At 29.5% G+C, this 26686-nt stretch overlaps 2 protein-coding genes across 2 annotated transcripts; one reads left to right on the top strand and one right to left on the bottom strand.

Moving 5' to 3' along the window:
* Window positions 1-163: 163 nt before the first annotated feature.
* LOC143222309 (AP-4 complex subunit beta-1-like) lies at window positions 164-9015 on the top strand. Its single transcript, XM_076448663.1, is given in 4 exon segments — window positions 164-440; window positions 4051-4166; window positions 6579-7026; window positions 7028-9015. Coding segments are annotated over 4 exon segments (1608 nt in total). The 5' UTR covers window positions 164-350; the 3' UTR covers window positions 7982-9015.
* Window positions 8889-26686, bottom strand: LOC143222310 (DNA repair nuclease APEX1-like). Its single transcript, XM_076448664.1, has 7 exons — window positions 26533-26686; window positions 23886-24202; window positions 19967-20168; window positions 17508-17579; window positions 14841-14984; window positions 11035-11215; window positions 8889-9306 (listed from the first exon to the last, which is right to left on the bottom strand). Exons 2-7 carry the CDS (start codon window positions 24156-24158, stop codon window positions 9189-9191), a joined length of 990 nt encoding a protein of 329 aa, XP_076304779.1. The 5' UTR covers window positions 24159-24202; window positions 26533-26686; the 3' UTR covers window positions 8889-9188.

Here is a 26686-nt window from a genome sequence, read left to right as displayed (position 1 = left end):
ATTTAGTTAACTTTTAAATCGTTAATTTAATTATTTATACCAAATGTGATTTTCTTAAAATAGTATAGCTATAAGTTGGAATTTTTTATACAATAAAATTTCATATAACACTTCATACTTATTTTTGTCGTCCTCTTTTGAATAGAACACTGAAAACAACGCAACTTCTAAAAGATTAGATTTATCTTGTTTATGGGGTTTGTTTTACGAAAACGTGGAGTTCAATGTTGTTTGCGCTTTTCGTATGTGTAAATTAAGCGTTATCCTTATGTATGAACAATAATGTGTAATTTATCCCTTTCAGTAAGAACTCAACTTTTCGCATAGAAGCATTAATTATAATACTAATAATGGCTCAAGAAGTGAAAGATATTATATTGACATTGTCCCAGTTAACTGTAATGCAAGACGTTGTGACTCGTCGGGATGTAATGCGAAGAGTAAGTTGTATTAACTTTCGTTTTGTTAAAAAGTGAAAACGATGTAGACGTGCAGCCGTTACTAAAATGTGGTATTTCATTATTTGCTTGTTAGGGCGTATTGGTACAATATTTTGGAACTGTAATTACAAATAACAATATGAAGCGACTGCTGAACGTTAGTAATTACAAATTTTTGGTTTTACTGTAATAACAAGTGTTGGACTGATCGTTTGCTGCAGGCAAATTTCAAAGGTATCTGTCGATCGCTTTACTGTTTTCGTGATGTTTGTACAATAAACGTGTCAGCAACAGTCAGTACGAGTTCCTGTTAAACTGTTTTATTTTCAGTGAAACATTGAATATAAAGTTTTTGTTTTTTAAATATGTTTACTTTATTTTCATTGCACATAAAATACAAACAAATACAGTTACATCATTTAAAAACAGAGGCTCAATATTACATTAGTCTACGTACAGTAGACATATTTGATAAAAGCCAAACCCCTATACATTGTTTTTTGAAACAATTATAGTTTTTAAGGCTCAGATTATTGAAATCTGTAACTTACATTAGTATGTTTTATATTGTAACACAAAGTAGTGTTTAAGACTGTTCATACACAGTACTCCTTACCAGCCTTGTACATGTTATTTGTTGTGTTGCAGTCAGCATGAGGAGTTCTGTATTGAGTGAAACACGTTATTGGCAATAGACATGGCAAACAGTGCTGCGATTTGAAACGTGTGTTATACTTTTAACCTCTTCTAATTCGCGAAAATCCCTAAGGGATAGAATAGAGGATGCAGTGTAAAAAATTATAATAAGCCTAACACTAATATTTTATGACAAATATAATTATCTTAACACTCCTACGAAAAGTGGGGCCTAATAGGCCCCAGAGCAACTTGAAAGGTTATTAATATTAGGCTAATAATTTTGTATTTAAATGAAATTGCCATTTAAATCCATTAATGAATGGATTAACGAGATTCCCACTGTCCCTATCTACTATCTAGCGAAACCACAGCCAGGGGAACGGGCTTGGAGAAATCAGGACTAGAAACGTCTTTTCGTAGGAGTGTTAACTGCTAATTCCTGAAACTGATTAATAAAACTATAGCAATAACTGAATGTGATCAGTAAGCTCATTATTTTCATTGAATAGTAACTGGGTAATTTATAGTTAGTTAATCAAGTATAGTGGATTAAATCCATACATTTATTTCTTTACAAATGTATTTAACACATTGTTTTATTTATAAAATTTTACAAACAATTCAATGAAATACAAATTTATTAATTGTAGATTTTACTCATTAAAAGCAATTAGACAGCATATTATGACTCATTTATCAACGTTTTAGAACAACTCAAACCACATATACTTTGTTGAAGTTATAACACATAATATTTACCACTGCAACTTGTTAGATGTGAAAGTGAATAATGCCTTGCAGTAAATTTGTTAAGAGTGTGCTAAACCAAACACAATATATTAATGTATTTATGTGCTAGATTTAAATTATTATTATTATTTAATAATGAAATATGTAGTTACTATTTAAAAATAAATGTTTATTAATATATTTCTGTTTCTTCAGAATGTAATTTAAAAAGTTTGTTAATATTCCTGAATGGAAGAGAGAGAGTAAAAAAAATGACATAAACGTGTGATTAGAAGCTTGTTTGATAATAGTAGAAATTAAGAGAAACTCAGTGGTATGTCAGATGTATTCTGCCCTTAAATGTTTCTTTGTGAAATACATTTGGACATTTCTAAAACTGTTTTAATAAATCTTAACAGTACTTAGTTGTTAGCACAAAGCTTTATAATGGGTTATTTGGGGAATCCAGTCCTGAATTTTATTACTGAATGACCATAAACTTATTGCTGACCCATCATGGACTTTAATAAAGGTAGTAAAAAAAATTACTCTTCTGTCAGCACTACATGCACACTTTATATAGATACTTCTTGTAAAAGAAATGTGTTATACAGTAAATAAGGTCTTTGCTTCTTGTAATTAGCAATAATATACAAGCGCATGCAGGTTTTAAAATGTGGTAATTGTTAATTACTCTTGGATAATTGATTGCTTTATAATTTCACTATTAGTAAACATTTTGTACATATATCAAAATATTTCAAATGTTATTTAATATGTCACAGTCATTCAGTCAGGAACCCATAATGCATTAACTATTAAGACAAATTTGTGTTCTTTGAACATTTTAAAAGTATATATGTTGATAAAAAATTATTATTATACAGAACTGTAGACTAGAATATGAGCTTCATGACACATAGGTGTAGTTGTGATAATGCATGTAATTTAGTAAAAATATCGTATTTGATGAAATAAATGTAATTGTTGTATTTTGCATGCTAAAGCTGCTTGTCTCAAACTTTAAAATGATAGACTGACTCTTATGGTGCACTCATGAGCTCAAATTGTAGAGTGGAACTTTGGCAGTAATTAAACATGGACTATGAAACTTCTGCTCAGCAGTTTAACATGCTAACCACTCTAGACACTCAGCCTAAATAAATATATCATTTGTTTTAAAAGTGAGGAATAAAAGATATGATGTTCCAATCTTTTAACCAAGTTAGAAAATAAAACTGTAGCCTTCACCTGGCTGCAGTGACATAGATTGTAGCTTTATATTTCATTAAGCATACTATAAAAAGAAAAGCTGTTTCCACTAACTACAGATACTTTTTGATGGTGTGAAAGGTGAGTGTACAATTTGTATAGAGCAGTGATTCAGATAAGGAGCATGATTTCCAACCAAAAACAGCAATTTATGCCATTAAAAAATGTTAGTTATTTTAGTGTTATGGAAAAAAGAACACAGCTCCTGCTACTTTAACAGTATGTTAAATAATGGTTGCATTATTGTGGTTTTGCAGTTCTCTGAAGTTTCCACTGTATAACTTCAAAAAAAAAAAGTCCAACCACTAGAAGTTTCTGTTGGTGCATTCGTGAATATTCAAGTTTTGTTAAAAAAGTTGTAACATCATTATTTGTGCTTATTAATAGCTACATCTGGTGGTTTAATTTGCTTGATTAACCCTGTGCCAAATTTCACTTTTTCAAATAATAAAATAATTTATAATTTGTTAAATTACTTTTCCATAACAAGATTTTACTGCTTCAGTTTGTAAAAAGTTTAAAATTATTCCCACTGACAAATTCTGAAAGTGAGAAAAAGGTATCTGGAACACTGGTATAAAGTACGACTCCCCACCCCTAACAAAGGTTTTAAGATGTTTATTCATTCTTTCATTGTTTGATAGTTTTTCTTCATTCACTAATAACTTAAGTTGTACTTATAACTTATAGTTGTACAAGTAATTGTACAGGGTGTCTGAAAAGCCTGTAACCACAGGCACTTCAGTGAATCTTAAAGAATATGTTCCACATTTTGTCCTTATATGTCAAATCAAGTTTGGGTTAATGCAATATTCTTTTGCTTTGATAGCAACATAATCAGTTATATATCAGAAATTAAGAAAAGTTGTAAATCACTTATGGTTTCAAACTTTTTGGATACTGTAGTTTGAAGAAGGTTCATGGTTTTGTGTGTTTTATTCAATACTGCTCTGTTGTTCTTTTAATAAAGGTGCTGGCTTTGATGAATCTTGAAGTTGACTTAAGACCAGTTATTCAATATTTGTTCAAGTATTTAGCAGTACCAGACTTGGTTGTGAAAAAGGTTATTTACTCTTTATTAGTTAGGTAAGGATTAGAAATTTTTCTGTTCATCAGTTGAAACTAGTGTTTCTTACTTTCCTTCTAAAAATTTGTTTAAGTTGAAAAAAATTTATATGCCATTTCATAAAGAAATGCTATAAAATTTGTATTAACATCAATATTCTCCATTAATAAATATTTTATTTAGCCTAGTGATAATTTAAGGCTATATACTATATGAATAGTATATAGTCAGTATATGTAATTTTGTGTTCTTGATAATTTCCATTGTACTATATAGGTCATTAGTGTTTTGGTGTATTTACACCAATGGTGAAATTTTATTTATTACATAACTGTAGTAACTTTGTCTACTTTTTAAAACAGGATCACCACAATAAAATAAGCATGATTAACCTTTGGAAATATTTGGAATTTGAAGTATCAGAAGATTAATCATATTTTGTTTATGGTGGGGATCCTATTTTTAATTACTTTATTATCCACATAATGCACATGTTGTTTACTTTTCGTTCCATAAGCCAGTGTAAAAATATTTATATTATAGACCCTTTTATTATGTATTTAATCACTAAAATACATACATCTGCTATTCAGTTTTCAGATAAGTTAAAAATACAGTGCAATTATCAAAAGTATACAATTTTTTTTTGCCCTTTGTTTTAGAGCAAAGCCACATTGGGCTATATACTGTGTCCACTGCAGGAAATCAAACTCTATATTTTAATGTTATAAGTATGTATGATTACCAGTGTCCTACTAAGGAAACTATAAACAGAAGTTCTGTTAGCAGTTTGATATTTCAAGTAATGTACATGATTATTTCTAGTAAGAACCTTGTAGATATAACTAAATAAAAAAATCCAAGTATGTATTGTTTAGGTAGTATTCATGATGAGTAGACTAGAATGGGTGGCAGTTACCTCTGCTTTTCGCATTTAATTTCTTGCAATTTCGTTTAAAACAATGCATACTATATACCTAGGTATTACATGAAATAAAGTATCATAATAAATGTTTTGGGTGTAATGTGTTCATGCATTGAAGTATTGTATAGTCTTGCATGTAATGCTTGAATGAAATTATTTAAAAACGCTCACAAATTATTCCTCAACCTGATAGTAAAAAAAAAAGTGTAGGGGACAATGTTTTTAAAGTGTTCCATCTTCAGGTCAATGTGTGCAAATTGTTGCAGATCTTTTATTATATGCTGGTGGATTGTTGAGGGCTTGTTCTGATTGGTGGAATGGCTGCATATGGCTTTAACCACTGTTAGCTATAGATTGCTCACCTCTAATCCTGATTCTCCATTTAGCAAATAAGATGGAAGACTTAAAGTGTCAACCTCTATACTTGTGTTTTTCTACAACAGGTAGTTGCTGTTCATTCCAGTGTATTTATTGAAAATGTGAAACTTTTTCACTGTGTTTGAATAATATTTTAAAATTCTACATGCAGGTTGTTGGAATAATTATAATATATAATTCACCTTGTGTTGTACCACTATAGGATTATATTTGAATAGAAATGCTGTACATTAGTAATTTTTGCAGTATGTTTTTATTATAGTTTCATTGGCTATGAAAAAGGAGAAGCAATTAAGATTTGGGAATCATTGCAGATTAAAATGATTAAATCTTATTTAAGCACTTGCAAAAAAAATCACTTATTAAGTCTTTGTTGATGTCCAATGTTTTGCCAGATGATCTCATCAGTAACACAATATACACATAATAAGGTCTGGTTAAATTAATACTGTATCTATGCATAATTATTGGTCTGTAATGGTACTGTGAAAATATAGTTTATCTTACTTTTTACAATTTACACATCAAAAGATATGAAAGCTAAAACACTATTATATTCTTAACCTTATATTGCTATTAATTAAGGAAATTACGCAAGCTTTATTACATTCATCATTTTATGTTTTTGTAAATGTTGTGGAAAGTTTGTTTCAAATATTTGTGTGAAGCTATATAAGGACTAGCTGCATTAGCCAACCTTAATTTTGAACTGAAAGACCAGAGGGAATGCAGCCAGTTAGTAGCACTCGCCTTCACCTCTTAGACTACTATAATCAATTAGTGGAATTTGATTGTCACTCTTATAATGCAGTCATGATCCCAAATTGCATAATGCAAACCATAGGCTCTCACATCCAGTTTATAAATGGTAAGCAATGCAATTGGCCCTTTCATGAAGAAATATTGAATACTGAATTTTATAAAGTATTTGTGCTGTACCTCAACATTAGCATGAATATATTGAAATTAATACCAGTTTCTTGTGGTTTTATGTATTTCCAGGTGACACAATTGTTCTTAACATACATATGAAGTGATGTGCTGATTTTTGGTGTATTTACTGTTCTTCAGTACATGTACATTTCTATGTTTATGAAGTATCAACATATGTAAATTTCTTGTGTTCTAGATATGTCAGTGATGTGCCTGAGCTAATGCTCTTAGCATCTAACACAATTCTAAAAGACTTAAGTGATTCAAACCCTCTGGTGAGAAGCCTTGGAACAAAGTCATTACTGAATATTCCTTATTTTCAAGAACAGATACCTACTGTTCTTTTCCAAGCCTTCCATGACAGAAGCCCTCAGGTACGCAGGACAGCAGTTGTAAATTGCATTCAGATACTGAAAGAGCCGAGTTTAGCAACTTTGAAACACGAAACAGTGGACCAGTTATACATGTTAATCAGAGATGCAGATCCCCTTGTAGTAGTTTATACTCTGGCTGTGTTGGATAGGATACTTGTCTCAGAAGGGGGCATAGTTGTCACAAAAAAGATGAAAAACTATCTCATAAATAGACTGGAAATTTTTCATGATTGGAGTATTTTAGGAGTTATCAAGTTTTTTTCTAAAATGTCAACCAGAAAGTCAAGAAGAACTACTGACCTTTCTCAACAGTCTTGATGAACATCTAGAACATTCAAATCCTGCCATTGTCCTTAGTGTTACAGACTTCTTAAACTTACTTCTAAAGTCATCACTGTCACATCTTGCCCAAGAAGTGATTGAGCATGTTACACCAAAGCTTTGTTTCTACTTAGCCTCTACTAACCATGAACTTGTGTTTGCTAGTTTGGAGTTCATTGAAAAGCACTTGAAAGAACATTTAACTGTATTTTCTCAAAGACTAAATAACTTCTTCTGTAAATTTTCAGACCCTGTGTTTGTGAAGTTAAAGAAGCTCACAATGCTTCCAATACTAGCTACTGCATCAAATGTTAAAGACATTGTGGATGAACTGAAAATGTATTGCACAAATTATTCCAATGTCATAAGTAAAACTGCAATTGATAGTCTGTCTCAAATTATCAACTTTCAACCTTCAATGTCATCATCAATAATAAATTTCTTTCTTCAACTTCTTGAGCTGGAGATCAAACCTATGGTGGAAACAGTTTTTAAGAACCTTTCAGGATTAGAATTCCAGGTAGATCAAAGAACTGAACAGAATATTGTTTCATCCTTGCTTATATACAGGCACATAGTGAGTTCTCCAGAAGGAAAGTGTGCCATTCTTAACCTGCTAGCTACATATGGTCAAGCTAATGTGGAAACACCCTATGTCCTAGAAGAACTAATTGAACAATGTTTAGAAGAAAGTACTATTGTCAAGCATACATTATTAGTATGTTGTGTTAAGATCTTTCTCAACAGACCAGCTGAACTACAGGAAATACTCAGTAGGCTTTTTGAACATCTTTTGAATGACAATTGTCCAACTTTAATAGCTGAAACCCAGTTTTTTTACAAACTTTTGAAGATGGGAACTGATGTAGCACAACAAGTTGTTCTTGGTGATCTCATAAGGTAGAATCTAGTCAGTTCTCATTGCAGAAAAAGTAGGAAAACTAAAGCAAAAATATTAAACATAACAGGTTTGATGAAATTTCAATGTTGGAAGGATGTTTTTTAACTTTTATTAATGTGCAATGGTAGAGAAACAAATCAAATATTGAGGTATAAATATTTATCTTACAGCAGTCTCAAACATTTTTAAGACAGTTTTCTGTTTTATTATGAGTGCTTCATTTTAATCTATATTTAAAAAAAATTAAGTTTTGAATAAGTTATGATTATAATTGATGGTTGTTTTAATGAGTTATATACGATTTAATTTTGTGTCTATGGTTATAATTGTATTAGTTTACAGAACTGCAGAATTTTGTCAATAGACTAGAATAATATGATAAAATATAAGGTACATATCTATGTTTTATCATTAAAAAATCACATTTTGACCTCCTTAATTTAAGGTCATGAAACAAAATTTATAATGACTGCATTAGAATGAAGACCATCAAGGAAAACTTGCATTTTATTTAAATTATTATATTCCTTTTATCATCACAGAAGCATTAACTTCCCATTGTTTTATTGACTTTACTAGTTACTTATCCTTACAGTCAACAACTTAATGCCACACATCATGCAAAAGATCTTCTATTTAATATTGTGCATATATTTATTTCTAAATATTTATACAAAATGTATATATATGGTTGAAGATCAAAATTAATGGCTTCCTTCCACCCAGCATTTTAAAATTAATGTATATTATTGTGCTTTTCTTTGTTTTTTAACCTAGTGTTTTACACAGTCCAGTTTTATATGGCAAAAAACACACATTTCTAACCTGAGTTTCTCTTAAGGTGCAAAATTAATTTTGTAAATAAGTAATGTTTTTAGTTATTTTTTATAAATAGGAACAAGAAACAAAATAGTTTAAAACATTTATTTTCCAGAAAAGAACAAATATTCATGGTTGAATGATAAAATCTGCAACAGAAGTTTGAAAATATATGAAATTTGTATTTTTTTATGATTAAAAGAAGTTTTAATAATCAATTTGCAGATGCCTAAATATTTTTATTCTTTCTATATTGTTATGAAATTTTCCATCTATATATAATACTCTCAAGGTGGTTTTCTGTAAAGCCAAACAGCTACAGCAAGTACTTAGACATCCTGTACATATTTTAACATCTCATCCAAATCATTCTTTATTTTTCAGCTTGTGTTTAAAAAGCTATTGTAAGTGTTATTGGGCAATGATCACTTCCAAGGACATCTTTATTAATGATACTGTCACACAGTTTAGAGCGGAGCCTACTTGACAGTACAAAGTAATCCAGTCTCCTGCAAAGAAATATATTAACACTTTTTTGTAAGTTAGGAAGTTTTAATCAAATCAACTCTTCTTTAACCCTGTAACTTTGGGTGTGTCAGTGTGTATGTCATAACTATTTAGTTACATTTAAAACTGAATTAAATTTTGTTATTATTGTGTACAAATACACTAAAAACAAAATGTAGTTAATAATAAATCAAATTTTAATATTAAATTTTATTTTTATAAGAAAATATTTTACAAAATCCTCAATCTTTCCTATTATGGGAATTGTAACATTTCTTCTAACTAATTTACCACCCCTCTGAGAAGTATAGAATCCAATGTAAATTATTCTCTTTATAATAGATATTAATAAGGCAAAGCATAATTTTTATAGCCTTCCATCTTGTTTATGGTGCTGTAAACTGGAAAAATCAGACCCATTTTTATCACCCACATATCACATTCTCTCTCTCTCTCTCACACACAAACTACTAGTAACTTTCTCTGATTTTTTTGTATTATTTATAATCAATACAATGTTCTTATCTATCAAATAAAATGTTATATTACATTGAATTATGTACAGACTATTATCTATTTCACCTCCAGTTTTGAAATTTCTCTTGCAGTACCAACATCAACAACCAGTTAAAATTTTAAAAGCTCTATTGTGTAGATATAAAGTCAGATAAATTATGATAGTTACATAATGTAGCTTTGTGAATGTATTGTTCTGTCTTCTTAGGTGCATTACTTAAATAATTATTTAGTATTAGTGTACTAATACCATTAGTATAAAAAAATTAGATTTAACTTTGACAGTTGACAGCAAAATAATGAGGACACAACTATGTACCATATTTGTTTCTATTTCATGTATATTCTTTAGTATTAATAAAGTAACTAAAATGTAAAAATTGAAAACTTGTGAGGTTAGATTAGGTAAGATAATAGAAACAAACATCTTCATGAGATGTGCTTGCACATAATAACATGTGCATTATGCAATTTACTTGAGCTGCACATTCACCAAGTGATGTACAACTTGTGTGGCAGGATTATCATTTAGACATGATTCAAAAAGTATTAAAATCAAGTGTAAATATATGTTTACTGTTATGAGGTTTAAACAATTGTACCTTTTTCTTACAATCTGCAGTCATTCTAGAAAGAAAAATTCTTATTCTTTTTATGGTGGTTATGAGGTTGGTCTAATTGATATACAGTTTGAGTAGTGAAAATAACTGGTAAAATATTAAACTTTACTGAATGAAAAAGTGTGTTTATTTAGGATATTTTTTAATCTTATTCAAATGAAATTTGATCATTTTCAGGTTTAGAAATGTTTTTTAATCTTAACATGAAAATTATTTTGCACTTACTCTATATTTTCAAGGGCAATTTTTTAGTAAACATACTCTTAACTTCTTGTGTACAAAAAGCTCATAACATTTACTGAAAGACTGCCCAATTTTGTGAGAATACAATAAAAACTTAATATTAAAAGTTATAGCATGGCAACTCTGATGGTTACTTTGAGGTTACACTGCATAATAAAAAGCAACACTATTCATTGGGTGTAACTACCAAATGATTGTATTGCCAAACGAAACTCTCTCCAAATATGATAACAAAACAGTTTAATTTTTAAAAAAATTTAATTTGGGAACAGAAATCTCCAACAAGTGGAAAAACAGGCCAAACTGGGAAGCTTTACTGTAATCAAGCAACACCTCCTGAAACCTACTTACCAGCCTACATTTTTTGCTCTAGCATTCATCATGTATGTCCAAAAAGTATAGGCTCCTTTAGCATCTGGATAGAGAGTTCGAAAACTGTCAATAAACCCTTCATTCAATAAAGATGAGAATCCATCTCTTTCTTCTTGAGTAAACCCTGCATTCTTCTTGTTTGTCTTTGGATTAGCTAGATCTAAAATATAATATACATGAATCATAGGTTTACATTAACTAAAATCCATCTACTGACATCTATATACTGATCTAATCAAGTAAACAAATAAAAGCATCCATTTTAATGAATAATAGTTATTCTAAGTATCACTTAACTATGAAATTAACCTTGTGGATATGGATAGGGCAAATGTCCATGTCATAATCCTGTTTATAGAAATACATTGAAATTCATGTTTGGTTAGATTTGAATTTTATGTAAAGCTGCATGGGGGCTATCTGTGCTAGCCATCCCTAATTTAGCAGTGATAGAGAAGAAGGAAAAAAGCTAGTCAACACCATCAACTCTTGGATTACTCTTTTCACCAATGAATAATGGGATTGATCATAACATTATAATACATTCATGGCTAAAAGGGATTTGAACCCCTGACCTGCAGATTGTTAAAGAAGTAAAATAACCACCAAACCATTAAGATTTTAAGTAAACTATTTTACAATAAACTGTGCATATAAAAAAAAATGTTATTTTTCAAATTTTTGTATTATCTAAGCTTCAATTTCTTGATGTTAAAAGGAAATAAAGTCTCAATCTCAGCTTCTCTATATCATGTAAAACTTCATCTAAAATTTCCCACTTTACTTATTTTGTTCCACCCATAAGTGAACTTCTGAGTTTTATTACAAATTACACACTTATAGATGTTGCTAAGACATTTAAATTTATAGCCTCCAAACTTACTGCCTTACTGAGTCAAAACCCACATGCTACACTCTTGTACCACAATAACTTCTTTCAAAAAATATCAAATACACAAGGATAGCTTTTCTACAGCAGGTTTTGAATTATTTAGTTTAAAAATTTTATCCTTTGTCATTCTAAAGTCACCTTTGACCAGCCAAAGGAATTATTTTAAACCACTTTAGCTCAATTAGAAAGTCAATTGAATTACAACTGTTATAAGATGTAGTATTCTTTATGTTTTGTTCTAAATTTAACTGTTAGAATAAATACAAAAATGAATAAATTAATAACCCCACAAAATATTAGGGTTAACATTTATCAAGATTTCAACTTAAAAAAATACAAGACCCTAAGATAAGTACTAAATTTGTTTATTATATTTATTTTTATAAAAGGGGCTAAAGCATAAGAACTAGATTAGATGAGAAAACATAAATAAAAATTCCTCACGAAGAATTTGTGTGAACTGCTCATCTGTGATGTTATTCACTTCTTCATTATGCGAGTTTAGTGGGTAGAAATGATCCAACAAACAATAAAATGAAAGCAGATGTAAATAGGTTAGAAAACTATAAAGAATTTAGGTTAAGTAACTCCTTAATATGTAATAATCATTCTAAAAGGAAAATAGGGGTAATTTAGATTTATTTTGTATTTTTATTTGGTGTTTACAAGGTTTGTCAAATGGACCAAGTGTGTGTACGAGTACTTAAAATAGAGGAAGTAACTGACAAAATATATATAAAGTTGTACTGGAAAAAAAATCAATTGGTAGGTTCTAGTGGTTATGCAAATGGAATATGTAAACTGTAAGATACAAAAATTTTTTTATTCTTTACATGAAAGTCAATTGCACTCTGACTGAATCTGTAAAGGCTTCATAAATTTACAGACAAATCTTAAGTAAAATACTTCCTTCTCAAATTTAATTTTTGTTTACAAGTAATGTTTACTAAATGCTTGCCAAATTTAGTGCCTGATGACACACTAAGTTCAGAATTATACGAAATACACTTTCATGGTTATATGGTGGTCGTGAGGTCTGTTGAAATGACAGAGCCTGTATGCAGATGAATGAAAAAGATGTTTTATGAACATATAAAAATACATCATGTTCTACACCTAAAATACCATGTGTGTTTTGTGCAGCACTCTGCACATCAGAAACATCTGGAAAACAAATATTTTTTTAACAAATAAAATAGGAAAAATATGAACTATAAATTTAAAAAACAAGGCAATGACATTTTAGCTGAATGTCCTCAGAGGAAATTTGGAACAAAATTTAAAGCATATTCTGCCATCAACATTAATTCAGACATAATAAAAAGTCTGAGTGAGGAGCACAATAGCAAGAAGGATTTCAGCTTTAATAACTGAGAATTTGAGTAAATACATACATCATATAGATACAACAGATTTCACAGCATGATTTAGAGACATCCGGAAGTGTGGTATTACATACTTCATAATATGATTTTATACAATACAACTTTTTTGTGTAGGTGGTACCAGACTGCATTCTCCTTACATGTTTATGTAAGGGTCAAACTAGGTGATTAAGAGCAGTCTATAAATTCACTTTAAAGTTTTGTAATATTAGACCTATCCAAATAAACAAGGATATCAAATTTTAAGTTTAAAAAAAAAGCTAGCTCTATTTTAATCACTTTGTTCACTCAATATTTTAGAATCAATATTATCATATTCTGTAAGTTATTTAATGTTAGTCACAAATAAAAATGAAAAAAAATGTTCAAACATAAACATTTCTACACAGCTCTAAAAAGTCTTGCCTGTAAACAATGCATGTGGATTTTTCTCAGAGTTTGTGACCATACCAAACATTGGTTAATAGTTGCTAATCAAATACCATCCTTTAGGAAGTATATTTTCAAGATCTGTTACATATGTGAATTTCTTTCTCTGATTTTATTGAATAGTCTGCCATTCCCATCCTTTTATGACTTCACAGCATATCAACAACTATCAATGAAGCTCAACTCCAAAAACAGTTATGGGCAAAGTTTAAATACAGTTGGATAGAGTAGTTTATAAATGATTTAATTGATGCAGTGGAGTAAAGTGACATGAAAAGTAAATTACAGTTTTGTGGGAAAATTATTACATATCTCCTGTAATAAACAATGGAATCTAATTGTAGTTTAGGAAACCTAGGAACAAACTGCAGATAGGTTAATCCAAGTCAGGTCAACCACTCCCAAAACCAAAGGTACATGAATTTGATGCTACTCGATAAGAATGTAGGTATAAACTTTTGCCAAGTTTCATGTCTCTAGGTCAAATGGTTTTGATGTAAGAGATCACCAAATATTTGACCCAAAATGGCTCCAAGATGAGACCAGCAACATAATAGCACTTTTATTTTAACACTGCAGTAAAAACTTGATTAACTATTGCTTGAAATTTTTGTGCTCCATCCAAAGGTACCATTTTTTTCTAACATTCATAATTTTTACCTCAACTAGACTGTCAGCCCCTATATGAATAACCAAAACAAGGTTGGATATTTCAGTTCACACTGTCCTTCAGTACCAAAAGTCACCCTGAGATCTTTATGGAATCAGGAGGTATTCACTCACTGCATTGTGTCATTACAGTTTCACAGGAAATAAAATTTAAAAATAACTAGAAAAGTAAAACTAGATGAACACATACTTTTATTATAGATGTTTTTTTTTTTTTCAACACTTTTATCATTACATGTTGGTAGTTCATATAATATAGATAGATGTCTTTGGTAGTAGTATATAACTCAATGTTTCATTTGGTTTTCATGATGATTTTTTTTATATACAGGTTAATTTGAAAACATTCTTTCTTTTCCTTATGTACCCTATCTAACCTTACCATCTTTAATGGGTAGTACTGACTTTACCTATCTCTTGGTGTGCAACATTCAGGTCTCCACAGAGAATGACTGGCTTCACAGCATCTAGAGTTTTCAGATACTTGCAGAAATCCTTATCCCAATCTTGTCTATAGTCCAATCTCACTAACTTTTTTCCAGCATTTGGCACATCTACAGTACATCAGGAAATTAAACACAAAATTATAGAAGTATTGCTTAATTATTTTGACACCTAAGTTACTTAGCAGTGTATTATTATTTTTTTCTAATTTATGTGAAATCTACTTGTTTTATAGTGCATACAATTTTTTTTATATAACTGTAATACTTTTATCATTATGGCATATTGCATGTACATAGGATTCAATATGTTATATTAAAATTGTTTGGAATATGCAAATCAACAAGTCACATAACCACCAAATCCAAAATAAGTTCAGGGTTTCATAACTACATTCTGATATTTTTTGGCATTTTGTAGTCATGTAATAGCACCGAAAACTGATCACTTTTGAAAACATTTTTGTAACAGCCCCTTCTGGCATTAAATATACAAAAACTCAAACCATAAAGATATGTTCAGGTTAGAAATTTTGATTTTTTTAAGATGAGGCTATTCCTTTAACATAATGGAATTGGAAAACAAAGGAATATGAATAAACCTATGGCATCTAGACCATAGAGAAAGAGACCTGCAACAAGTTGTATCTCAGCCATCATATAAAAGTAAAGGTCGGTGTCAAAAACAATCCCTAAACCCAAAGTAGCAATACCCAAAATAAGTTTTCTTGATAAATTAGAACAAATCCTGCACACAATTTGCTTTAATAAGAGGTTCATTCATACAGCTGGAGAGTGAAATAAGTATTCATGCTACTCCATATGCAGATGTACTGGTCAAAACTGTTGAAATACATATGGGGAGTCTGTTGTTGTACATTGCATGCATCACATTTTCAGTTAACAAAATTCTTATTATGTTTATATAATCATCACATTAACCAAAAGGGTGTGTTAATTTTCAGCATTTCAATACAATTATGTATTGATTTCTTTGTACGTTCGTGACTTTCCAAGGACCTCAGAAAATAAATAAATAGTGTAGAAATTTTAAACCAAGTTACCAAATCACAAACATTTCCTGAGCATTATGGATTTTAAATACAAAGGAAAAATTATGTCACTGTCTTTTATTACACTTTTTGCATATTTTTGTTTTAAATATAAAATAATTAATTTCTCAAAGTCACAAAATGAATGGATTTTTTTTTACTATAAACTAAGGTAATTTCATAGTGATAATATAATATTACAATACTATTTAATTATTCACTTCAATCAAACTGTTGATCATAAATGTTTCTTAATATTTGTCTACAAAATATTTTATCATATTTAAAGACAATTCTCAACTTTTCTGTCAAATACATTTAAAAAACAAAGTTTCACAGATGCAAGAAATAATGCCAAAAACATGCAGCATTTACATAAAAAATCTGTGGGCTTTTTATTTCATCACCCCTTATAAACCTAGCTATTCAGTTGCAAGGGTTTTACATACAAGTAACTCAAAGAAAGAAAAAGACTTTAATAATCAGAATAAATGTAGCAAATGAAAAGATTCTGAATAACAACATTGTTTGATCTGATTAAACATGCCTCCAAGATTTTCAAAGGTTCTGTAATAAATATGTATGTGTGCATACATACATGGGACAGTGTATAATAGATAACCAACTCTCACTTGCATATCTCTCCTTAAAAACCACAGTAACAGTTTAAGTGGAATGCATGATGCCATAATTTATGGTACAAAAACACAAATACAATAAAAATTATTATTAGGAGTATACCAGTTATACAGTGTTACTTATTTCAATTAAAAATTTAGATGCAAGTCCTACTAAACATGTACACATAGTAGATTAGCACAATGTTGAATACAAGAGAAAGTGCAATTACAAATATTTTAATTACAAATCCATTACAGAGTTTAAACGAATCTTTGGACACTTAACAATTTTGTCAGTAAATGCTTTTATTATAAATTAAACAGAAAAATATATTTTTAAATATACAGAAATTGCATACAATTCTGATAAAAGATGTAACTTTTTATAAAAATCATGAAATTTTATATATGAACACAATTTCTAAATATACGAATTTCTTTTTACTTTTCTAAGTAACATTAATTTCTTATGAAAGCAAGTTATCTACATGTTCTGGCCCATAACTACAAATCAACTCATTAATGTATATATCTAATTTAATACTTTTCCTATATTCGGAATGATTAGAATACATTATTTAATTAGTTGGATGAACTGTTATCAGTATTTTTGGCCATGATACAAACAGATAAATGTTTTTCCATCAAACATGTGAAAAGGATACACAGTATTACTTGAAGTGATTGTTGCTCTAGTAATTAATTTTTAATCTGAAGCTCCTACACTTTTATTTACATGATCTTAAGTGTTTATACAACCCTCTAAACAGTGGTAGTGTATTTCTCTGGAGCAGTCCTCAAAAAGAAAAACAGAACATTTATTTTTTTGAATGACAGTCCTGGCATACATCACCACCATTAAATAAATAAATAAAACAATCACAGACCACTACTGTAGTTTTTCTCATATTTTTTATTCATGTGGGGTAGATGCTAGTGATTAACTAAAGTTTTCAACTTACATGCAGCAACTAAGAAAAACTCATCATATTCTGCTGTTATGACTCTGCCTTCTTTGTCATGTTTGTCTATACCTGAAATAAGGTATAAAAAACACCATTTAAATCCCTATAAAACTATAAAATAGTGACAATGTTAATCTCTGACATCATCTTTCAATTAATCAGTTTTAATATATATCATATGGAAACAAAACAGACCCCTATTAAATCATAAAGCTTTAATGGCCACTTTTGATGTAGTCTCCATCTTCAAAGAAGTCCCTACAACTGAAGCCTGCAAGATAACTTTAGAACTTTATATCCAAGACCCCAACCCATTGCCACATCCCCAGCAACCAATTAACAACTCTTATAGAATTCACTACCACCAAAACTAACTTTATGTTCAATAACCAAAACTACCTACAAATAAATGGCCTAAGTATGGGGAATTCTGTGCCCCAGTTCAAATCCAACCTTTTTATGACACAAATTGAATCACAAACAATCAATTCGGCCTTACACCCACCACTATACTGGTACAGATATGTTGATGATACAATTGCTGGATTCACATCCACAGAACACACACTTAGTTTTCTTCAATCACGTTAACTCGATACACCCCAACATTAAGTTCACCTGTGAACAGTATAAAACTAACCAAACAGCATTCCCTAACCTCAAAATCACTAGAACTGATACACATTTCATAATCAGAAATCCACAGAAAAATCACCCATACTGGATTATACATTTCCTGGGACTCAGCACATGTAACAAAACAAAAACTCAACATATTAAGAAACCAAATAAACACAACCATAAAACTATGTTTACCTGATAAAATTAACGATGAAATCAACAAAATAAAACAGCACTTCATCAATACCAACTAATGTTCTTAAGAAAATGTAGAAAAAAAAAATTATACGCACACACCTGATCAACAACAAACAAACAACAAATTCCACCATATAACAAACCACAAAACTGTATACTGCTGCATACCATATGTTCATGATATCAGCAAAAAAATAACCAACATTTGGAAAAAACTTAAAATACAATATTCCAGAAACATCAAATTTATTCAAAAACTAGGTACAAAACTAAGGTCTATACTATGTAAAAACTACACTGACAAACACAGCACCAACATAATTTATAAAACACAATGCAATAACTGTCATGACTTCAAAATTGGAGAAACAAGAAGAAAAATGGAAACTAGATTCAAAGAACAAAAAACACCACACATTTTTGAACACTGCAAATGAAATAAACACAACCATAAAAAACACCCAGATATAAAGTAGGGAAACAAATACAGACAAATGCAAAATCAAAGAAGCCATACTTATACGGCAACTAAAACCAAAATTAAGCCAATATAAAGGAACACCTTTATACCTATACTAATTAATAACCTAACATCTACATGCAACACTACAATCCTGTACCTGTATATACTCTCATCCCTAAGATGTGTCCATCAACAGTCACATTCAAACTCTCTCTTTCTTAACCTGAAGATGACCTAGGAAGGTCGAAACACTGTTCTCTCCTTACCAGTAAAAGTGTTAACACCCATACCAACTGCTCTGAGATACATTTTTATTTTGAGCGGGTTTCTCGTCATCAAAGAAAACAAACCTCTGTTATTCATGTTTTTATAAATTACCCTTTCTCTTTTCCATAATTTTAATAAGTGCATACAATACACATAAAAATTGTTTTCAAAAATTAATACTAGTATCTCAAAAACAAGAAATATTAAGCCTAATGTGGTAAAATTGCAGGTTTAGTCTATCATTTTGGCAAAATAGACAACAGAAATATTTATACTAACACAATAATGAGATTTAATAAATTTCAGAAATATAGCATTTTTAATAAGTTTGCCTCACTTATTAGACCTTATCAGTTTGAATTACAATATACCTCCAAGATTAGACTCTCATAGAAACTTAAAATGCTGGTAGCATTTTAGTGTTAAACATACTAGAAATAACTTCTTTACAAATGTTTAACTTGGAGTAAATTATTATGTTCTATCACTTATTGCTGAAAAAAAAAGAAAGATAAATGGGAATCAATTAGGTATGGTTAATTTTAATTCTGAAACAAAATGACAGGACCTAAAAATGAATATAAATTAAAAACAATATAATTTTCAAATTTCATAAACATTAATAAAAAATTTTTGAATAAAAGATTTCCCTTGCATGTAACATGTCTTCTCAGCAATGTAATAACTACTTACTGGTATGAAAAAAAAATCAAGGCATTTTGTCAAGGAAGTAGAAATAATTAGTTTGTCTCAGTTCCTTAACAGAGTACAGTTGCAGCCAAGAATGGTTGCAAAATTTCTTTCCTGTTAATTATTAGCTATATATCTGGATCAATTCTTTATTATCACCCAAACTACTTTATTAAAAATATTTAACAACAGATATTACATACAAGTCCATACTCACCAATACCATATTTGACACTAACTGGTTGTTTCTTGGAAAACACGCATACACCAGAGTATCCATCTTTGTCACCAGACAAAGGAAAGGTTTTGTATCCTTTTATATTCTTTACATTTTCAGGAAACTTATCATCTGAACACTTTGTTTCTTGAATACAGAAGATATCTGGGTTTTCCTGCTTTATGAAGTCCAAACCTTTTTTCTATGGTAAACAGTTACAAACTGATATATTAAGCTTTACCTATTAACAGGTTTCAGTAGACAAAGTTATCATACATGAGTCTATCTTACATTATATATGGATAGTTCAGTGAAATGTTATTAGTATTATTTGGTCACAGTGCTGTACAAGGAAATGTATATTAGATCATATTTGGTCTTGTTTTTGTATTCATGATATATATACAAAAACAGTTGCTTTATATTAAAAAAAAACTAAAAAAGGCAGCTTAAGAATCTAACATTTTAATCCTACCTGTAGCTACAAAGTGGATAAGACCTAATGTTGATCAGAAAAAAGTAACCAGTGATCCACTAAAGCTAAAAGTTGGTTAACTTCTATTTTTTGCCAAAGTGGATACTGGTTGCTCCTGATTTGTGGATTGAAATTGCCCATGACTGCTTAAATAAGTGTAAAAAAATTTGTAATTCTGGCTCAAAATTGAATTTTTATATCCCATTATAAAAGGTCTAATGTTCAAAATGTTTAACACATTCTCATTGTGGTTGTAAAAGTGATGGATTATTAATTTTGCTAAACTGACATGGAGACATGGAGAAAGCAGTCCAAAAACATACTTGCAAGTTCTAATAATACAACAAATGGTAGAAGAAAATAAACAAAGAAAAAATTACAAGAATATTGTGAGTAATAATGATGTAATTGTAGGAGATGGAAAGATTATACATATTTTACTGAAAATGATATTTGGGTCTCAAGTGAAAATAATGATGGGTACAAAGAAAGTAAATACATCATGACAGAATGAAAAAATGTATATGACATTAAATATGTGCTTAGAATATGTTACTCTTTGACTAGATACTTCTTCAGTCAAAAATCATACAAAAGTGAATTCTTTAATTCTATTAATAAAAAAAGTTGTTTAGTTACCTCCAGTATTTCAGTACTAAAGAAAATATGATCTATCTTACCCAACGATATATAAAAATTACTGCTTAATATAGAAAAACAAATTGGAAAAGATGGCAGAGAAACTAAATAAATCATATTCAGTAACAAATTTAAAAAAAAGAAGTACAATCAAATGTTCAGCCACATTCTACTCAGTAAATGAGGTAATTAGCTCCATTTGTCTAAAATCAGTATCAAAACCAAATACACTACTCAGTATTTTTGCTTGACCAGTATCTTGTAAATACATACTGAATGAGCTTTACAACTGCAGTACTAGTTATCTAGCCTTCCTAATATATAGCTAATTTTCATTAACACATCAATCTTAATATATATATATAAACATCTTAGAAATTCTTATCATTATTACTTTTATTTGGCATTATTTCTGGAATTAAATTTCAAGATTAATTTTTAGTGATCCTATGCCTAGCAAAACACATTGCCCAATTTGCCAATATAATAATGTTAAATACAAGTATTAAAAATTATCATAATAATTATAATAAAACTTTATCTTAAAATAATAAGATTTCTTTATCAGAGATACAATTTTAGTAAGGAACACGCTTGAAAATGTAATTAATTAATTATGTAATTTTTGCCTCCACACATAACATCAATAAACTGCAATTTTTGCCTCTACACATAACATCAATACACTGACAAGCTATATCTTTCTCTTCCCATCTCCGTATTAGTTAACCGAGAACAGCACACTGGAGAAAATTGTCAGGTGGCATATTTTTCAGCAATATCATCAGGTGTGCTTAATGGATGCTTAGTATTTTGTGCTTTCAATTTATTACACAGAAAGGAAATTACAAATGGTTCATTTTAAAATCATTATATCAAAACTAAAACACAGTTACACAATATTCCACAAGATATTTATACACTACTGATACCACTAAGTGATGCTTGTGTCATAATAAAAATTACACTGTGATATATATATATAGCCTGGATGTACAATTTTGGCTTCATCTTCAGTGGCATAACTACATTTAAAATTTCTGAACATACACAAGGAAAGGGGCTATATTAGTTTTAAATTTCTTAATCAACAGTTTAAAAAAATCAAAAGATTCATGCAATTCAGATCAGTTGTTCAGAATTTCAATGGGATGCATTAAGTGTAGTAGCTGGAAGCAGGTGCAAAAACTGTTTATCAACATCAAACCTTCCACTCAGCACTTCCAAAAATGTTGGTTTGGAAAATCAAATATTAATAATTTACATTTTTACAACATACAAAATAACTTTTCAATATTTTAGTTTCTTATGTTATAAATATAATATAAATAGGGTCATAGTTTAGAAGTCTGAATAAGTAAAACTTTATGAAACCCTGTTTGTCTTCATCATTTAATAAGTGGGGTTTATTTTGTCAAAATTTATTTTTCACTACTTTCTATGTTGTTAACATTCGGATTTCATGAAACCAATTTTCATCCCTCTAAAATAATAAGTTCTAATATTTAAATCTTCTACTGCATGTTTAACAGAAGGAGCACAGGTTCAGTCCATTGGACAGACCCTGTATTTGAGATGCTGACTATAATTCCTAATTAATTTGTTTTTCTATATGAAATGTGGAACATTGTACATTTTCATCAGATCTGTCATAAAAATATTTTTCTCAAGACATGTCTGTAAATTCAGGACATTGACTGACTGACACCAGTCAGAGTATAATGTGAACAATAAAAATATTATTGTTCATTGTTCAATTTGCAAAATCTTTAGAACTTACAAAATGCATATCTACTTTTTTTTTTTTTGTCAGTATTCCTGTATACTGTTATCTGGTATTTACTATCCTTTACTATGAACTGTTGCTAAATCAGCAATGTAGGCTAAAATCAGTAGCTGGTAACTGATGTGAAATACATCATGTTGAACAACACTATAAAATTGTGGCATGCACAATCTGAGCAAACAAGGTTAGGTATTAATTTAAAATTAAAATCAGGACTTTAAATAAAACATTATTTAAAAATACCGTGATAACAATGAAATTACATTGTGATATAAATTAAACTTTTTATGGCTAATTGTGAAACAAATTAAGTATATACACAGAACAAAACTGATATTATTGTTGCTAATGGTTAAGTAAAACTGAAGAATGACCTTCAGGTTTTTAAATGTAGTATTCAGGAAATACATACAGTTTAAACAGGCATATGCCTTTACCTTTTCACTCAGGCAAATTTGGAGCTTGCTGTAAGCATAGTTTATTTTATACATGTAATTATTACACATTTAGGAGTAAAAATACAACTAAAAATGGAATTTGCAAATACATCAAAAACATACAATACTACAGAGTGAAATGTAAGACTATTAATTTGTATTAAATCATATTTTTAGATATTTTATCTTGGTGTTCAATTTGACTTATTTAAGGTATTTTTGTTTTCAAGCAAGATACCTGTGACAACCACAAAAAGTTCCATCCAAAACCTGTGAAAAAAAACAGATATTAACAATTCAAAATTTTTAACTTTCTCTGATTACATGGTTGGCTAAATGGTATGGAATACTAACACGTCATTCTTTCTAATTACATACATTTACACAAAACACAATACTTCTGAAATAAGAAACAAAACAAGTGTAATTTTTTTTAATTACACATTTGCCACAAAAAAAAACAACAAAGAACATCCAGTAGTAAATGTGGAAAGTTCTTATGACCCACTGTTACTTATACAGTAAATTTATTATGCAATCTTTTAAGAACATGCAACTTTTAATTTACTAAAGTTAACTTACATCCAACCATGCCCTGACACCATTTACGTTCCATGAAGATATTTTATAAAATGAATTTTTGTCTGCAGATGTAGAAGACTCAGCTGAAGTAGTTTCTACATTCAGGCTTTTGTCAGATTTGTTAAACTTAGATTCTGAAACCTCTACATCACTACTTTCCTTTCGTTTCCTTTTCCTTGTGGTACTGATAGTGTTCTGTTCACTTGACTGAGTTTTCTCTACATGTGTAGCTTTGGTTTTAGCCTTTCTTGCAGTACTACCTTTTCTTGCCATTGATTCAGGAACTAGGAATCCTTCTTGACGTGAACAGCTTTAAACTATAGATTAAATACATTAAATTACTTCAGCAATTGAAATGTAATATTCTAGTTAATTTCACAGTACTACTAATGCTGCATTAAAAACAATTAAAGAATTTTAAGAGGAATAATAATTTATTAACCTAACTTTTTAAAACCATGGGTTAATAACTAACCATTTTTGAGTAATATGTCACACTCACCCTGTCTCATTCATAACAGCTTAGATTCAGAAATTTAATGTCTTGGTTAATAAGGGACCATCTGGACTATCTGTTTGTTTTTTTTAGAACCATACCCCAAACTATCTACATAAACTTTTAATACCTAACCCAGATTTCTAAAACATGCATCCAATCTTCTCATAAATTTCTTCAATGTTGTTCCTTCTACTATAACTGAAGGCAAACTATTCCATATACATATGACACCATTAGAAGAGTAGCTCTTCCTTAATTTTAGTGGTAAAAGTTTTCTTATTTATCATTTCTCTAGTTTTACTGTCCATGACATTTTATTTAAAGAAAACCTAACTGAGATTAACAGATTTAAAATATCTAACAGTAACAGTCTTAAAAGTCTCAATCATGTCCCACTATAACCTTCATTCTAGTAAAAACATGTTGAGATTTCAACCTATCCCAACATGATAATTCCTCCAAACCTGGAATCAATTTTTTTTTTATTATTATTAAATAAAGTAACTACAAGTAAACACATTATTGCACCTTATACAGTTAATGCCATCCTTTAACTTGTACTTTGCATTTCTGTAAATAATATATACACAAGAGGCCTCTTGGTCATTCAATATTTTCTTTGTACACTTACATCCAAGAAAAATTAAATCCATCCTTTACTTTTAAGCAAAACACCGATTCCTTTCTTAAACTTAAGTAAAATGCCAGTCTCTACTACTGCAGAAGGTAATTCCATAAGCTAATTACCATGTTAGTAATGTTTTAACTTGAACTTAGCTTGTCTTTTCCAAATCTTAAATTCCTATTTTATCTTTCTACTGCTTCCAGAAATTACAGGCTTTCATTTTTTTAACTCCCCAGATAATCTTGTATACTTTAATAAAAGCATTTTTTTACCTTTCTTTAAAAAGAAAAAGAAGTAATTAATTTTTAATGTTTTCTATTATAAAAAAAACATTTCCATCTCTGGAATTGCCTTAGTATACCTAACCTGAACCCTCTACATCAAATCAATATCCTTTCTCAGATGGGATATTAATGTACATAAGTATTTCAAGTAAATTTTTGTACAGAAATAATTACCTCTTTTGACTTTCAATAAATAAATGTTTAAATACATCCTAAAATTATATTTACTTTACTACAAGCAATAGTTATTCATAGGGTCAATTTTGATCATAAGTCACAAATGCTTTGGCCAGTTTAGCATAATAGGAATAAGCAACATATATATTTTTCATTAAGCTGACATCAGGATTAATTGCATCAGCAAATGACAGAACAAAGAGTCTCAAATATTGTCTCCAGAACTTGAAGATTTAAAGGTATCATTTTATAAAATGTAAAGGTTGGTACAACTGCAGAAATTTATTCATAATCACATTACATTTATATTCAAAAAATGATGTGTTCTTGTTACAACTGCAGAAGCAATTTATACCTTTCTTCAATAGGAATGACCTCACTGAATATCTGGCATATAGATCAGCATTCTGAAATCTTGTTTCTAATAGCTGTCATAATTCTGTTTTTTAAATAATGGCCAATTCTCTCTAGATACTACAGCAACTGTAACACTGGATTTGAAGTGGTTTCAAATTCTTCTAATGGCAACAACACTTTGCCAAGTTACTGTGATAGTGTAAAGTTCATTTATCTCGTGTCTTTCTAAAAGTCGAAACATCAAGTTATCTTTATCATATTAAATCATAATACAGCCCAAGAACAATTTGGAATACTTCAAACTCTGTGATTCACTTCAAGTTTGAAGTGAGACAAGAGTGTCATAACAGTAACACAATGTAGCCTGAATGACCAATCATTTGTTTTTCAAGGTCATACCTGACCATCTGATACCTTTACTGTAGCAGTCTGGTTGCAAAACACTGAAATGAGGAAAACAGTTCATACATTAGATAAAAATGAATTTTTGTTGTCTGAGCAACAATGTTACAAATTCGATTTAACTTTGATTCGCTTCATAATTAATTATAACTAATAAGTCCAACTTCAGACACAACAAATAACCAAATATGTTATACAACATTAATAATAGCTTATTACATATAGCATTCGAGTCCATTTTAAGCGTTACAAATATTTATATGTAATAATTATTATCAACGTAAAAGTTACGCTTTCTCTCACCTCCCTGCGCTTAGAACAACTTAAAAGTCTCTGGAATCTTTCTCAATTTTACATCTTTTTTCATCCCGCGCCTTGTAAAGAACGCCCTCTATAAAGCTAAAATGTTAGCTAAATGGCGTTGGGATTTCAATGCAAGTTGCAGCCAGCCTTTCGG

The sequence above is a fragment of the Tachypleus tridentatus genome, chromosome 8 (genome assembly GCF_004210375.1).
Source record: "Tachypleus tridentatus isolate NWPU-2018 chromosome 8, ASM421037v1, whole genome shotgun sequence".
Classification (NCBI taxonomy): domain Eukaryota; kingdom Metazoa; phylum Arthropoda; class Merostomata; order Xiphosura; family Limulidae; genus Tachypleus; species Tachypleus tridentatus.
The sequence above is the reverse complement of the archived record's forward strand: the minus strand, read 5'-3'. Positions and strand labels throughout refer to the sequence as shown.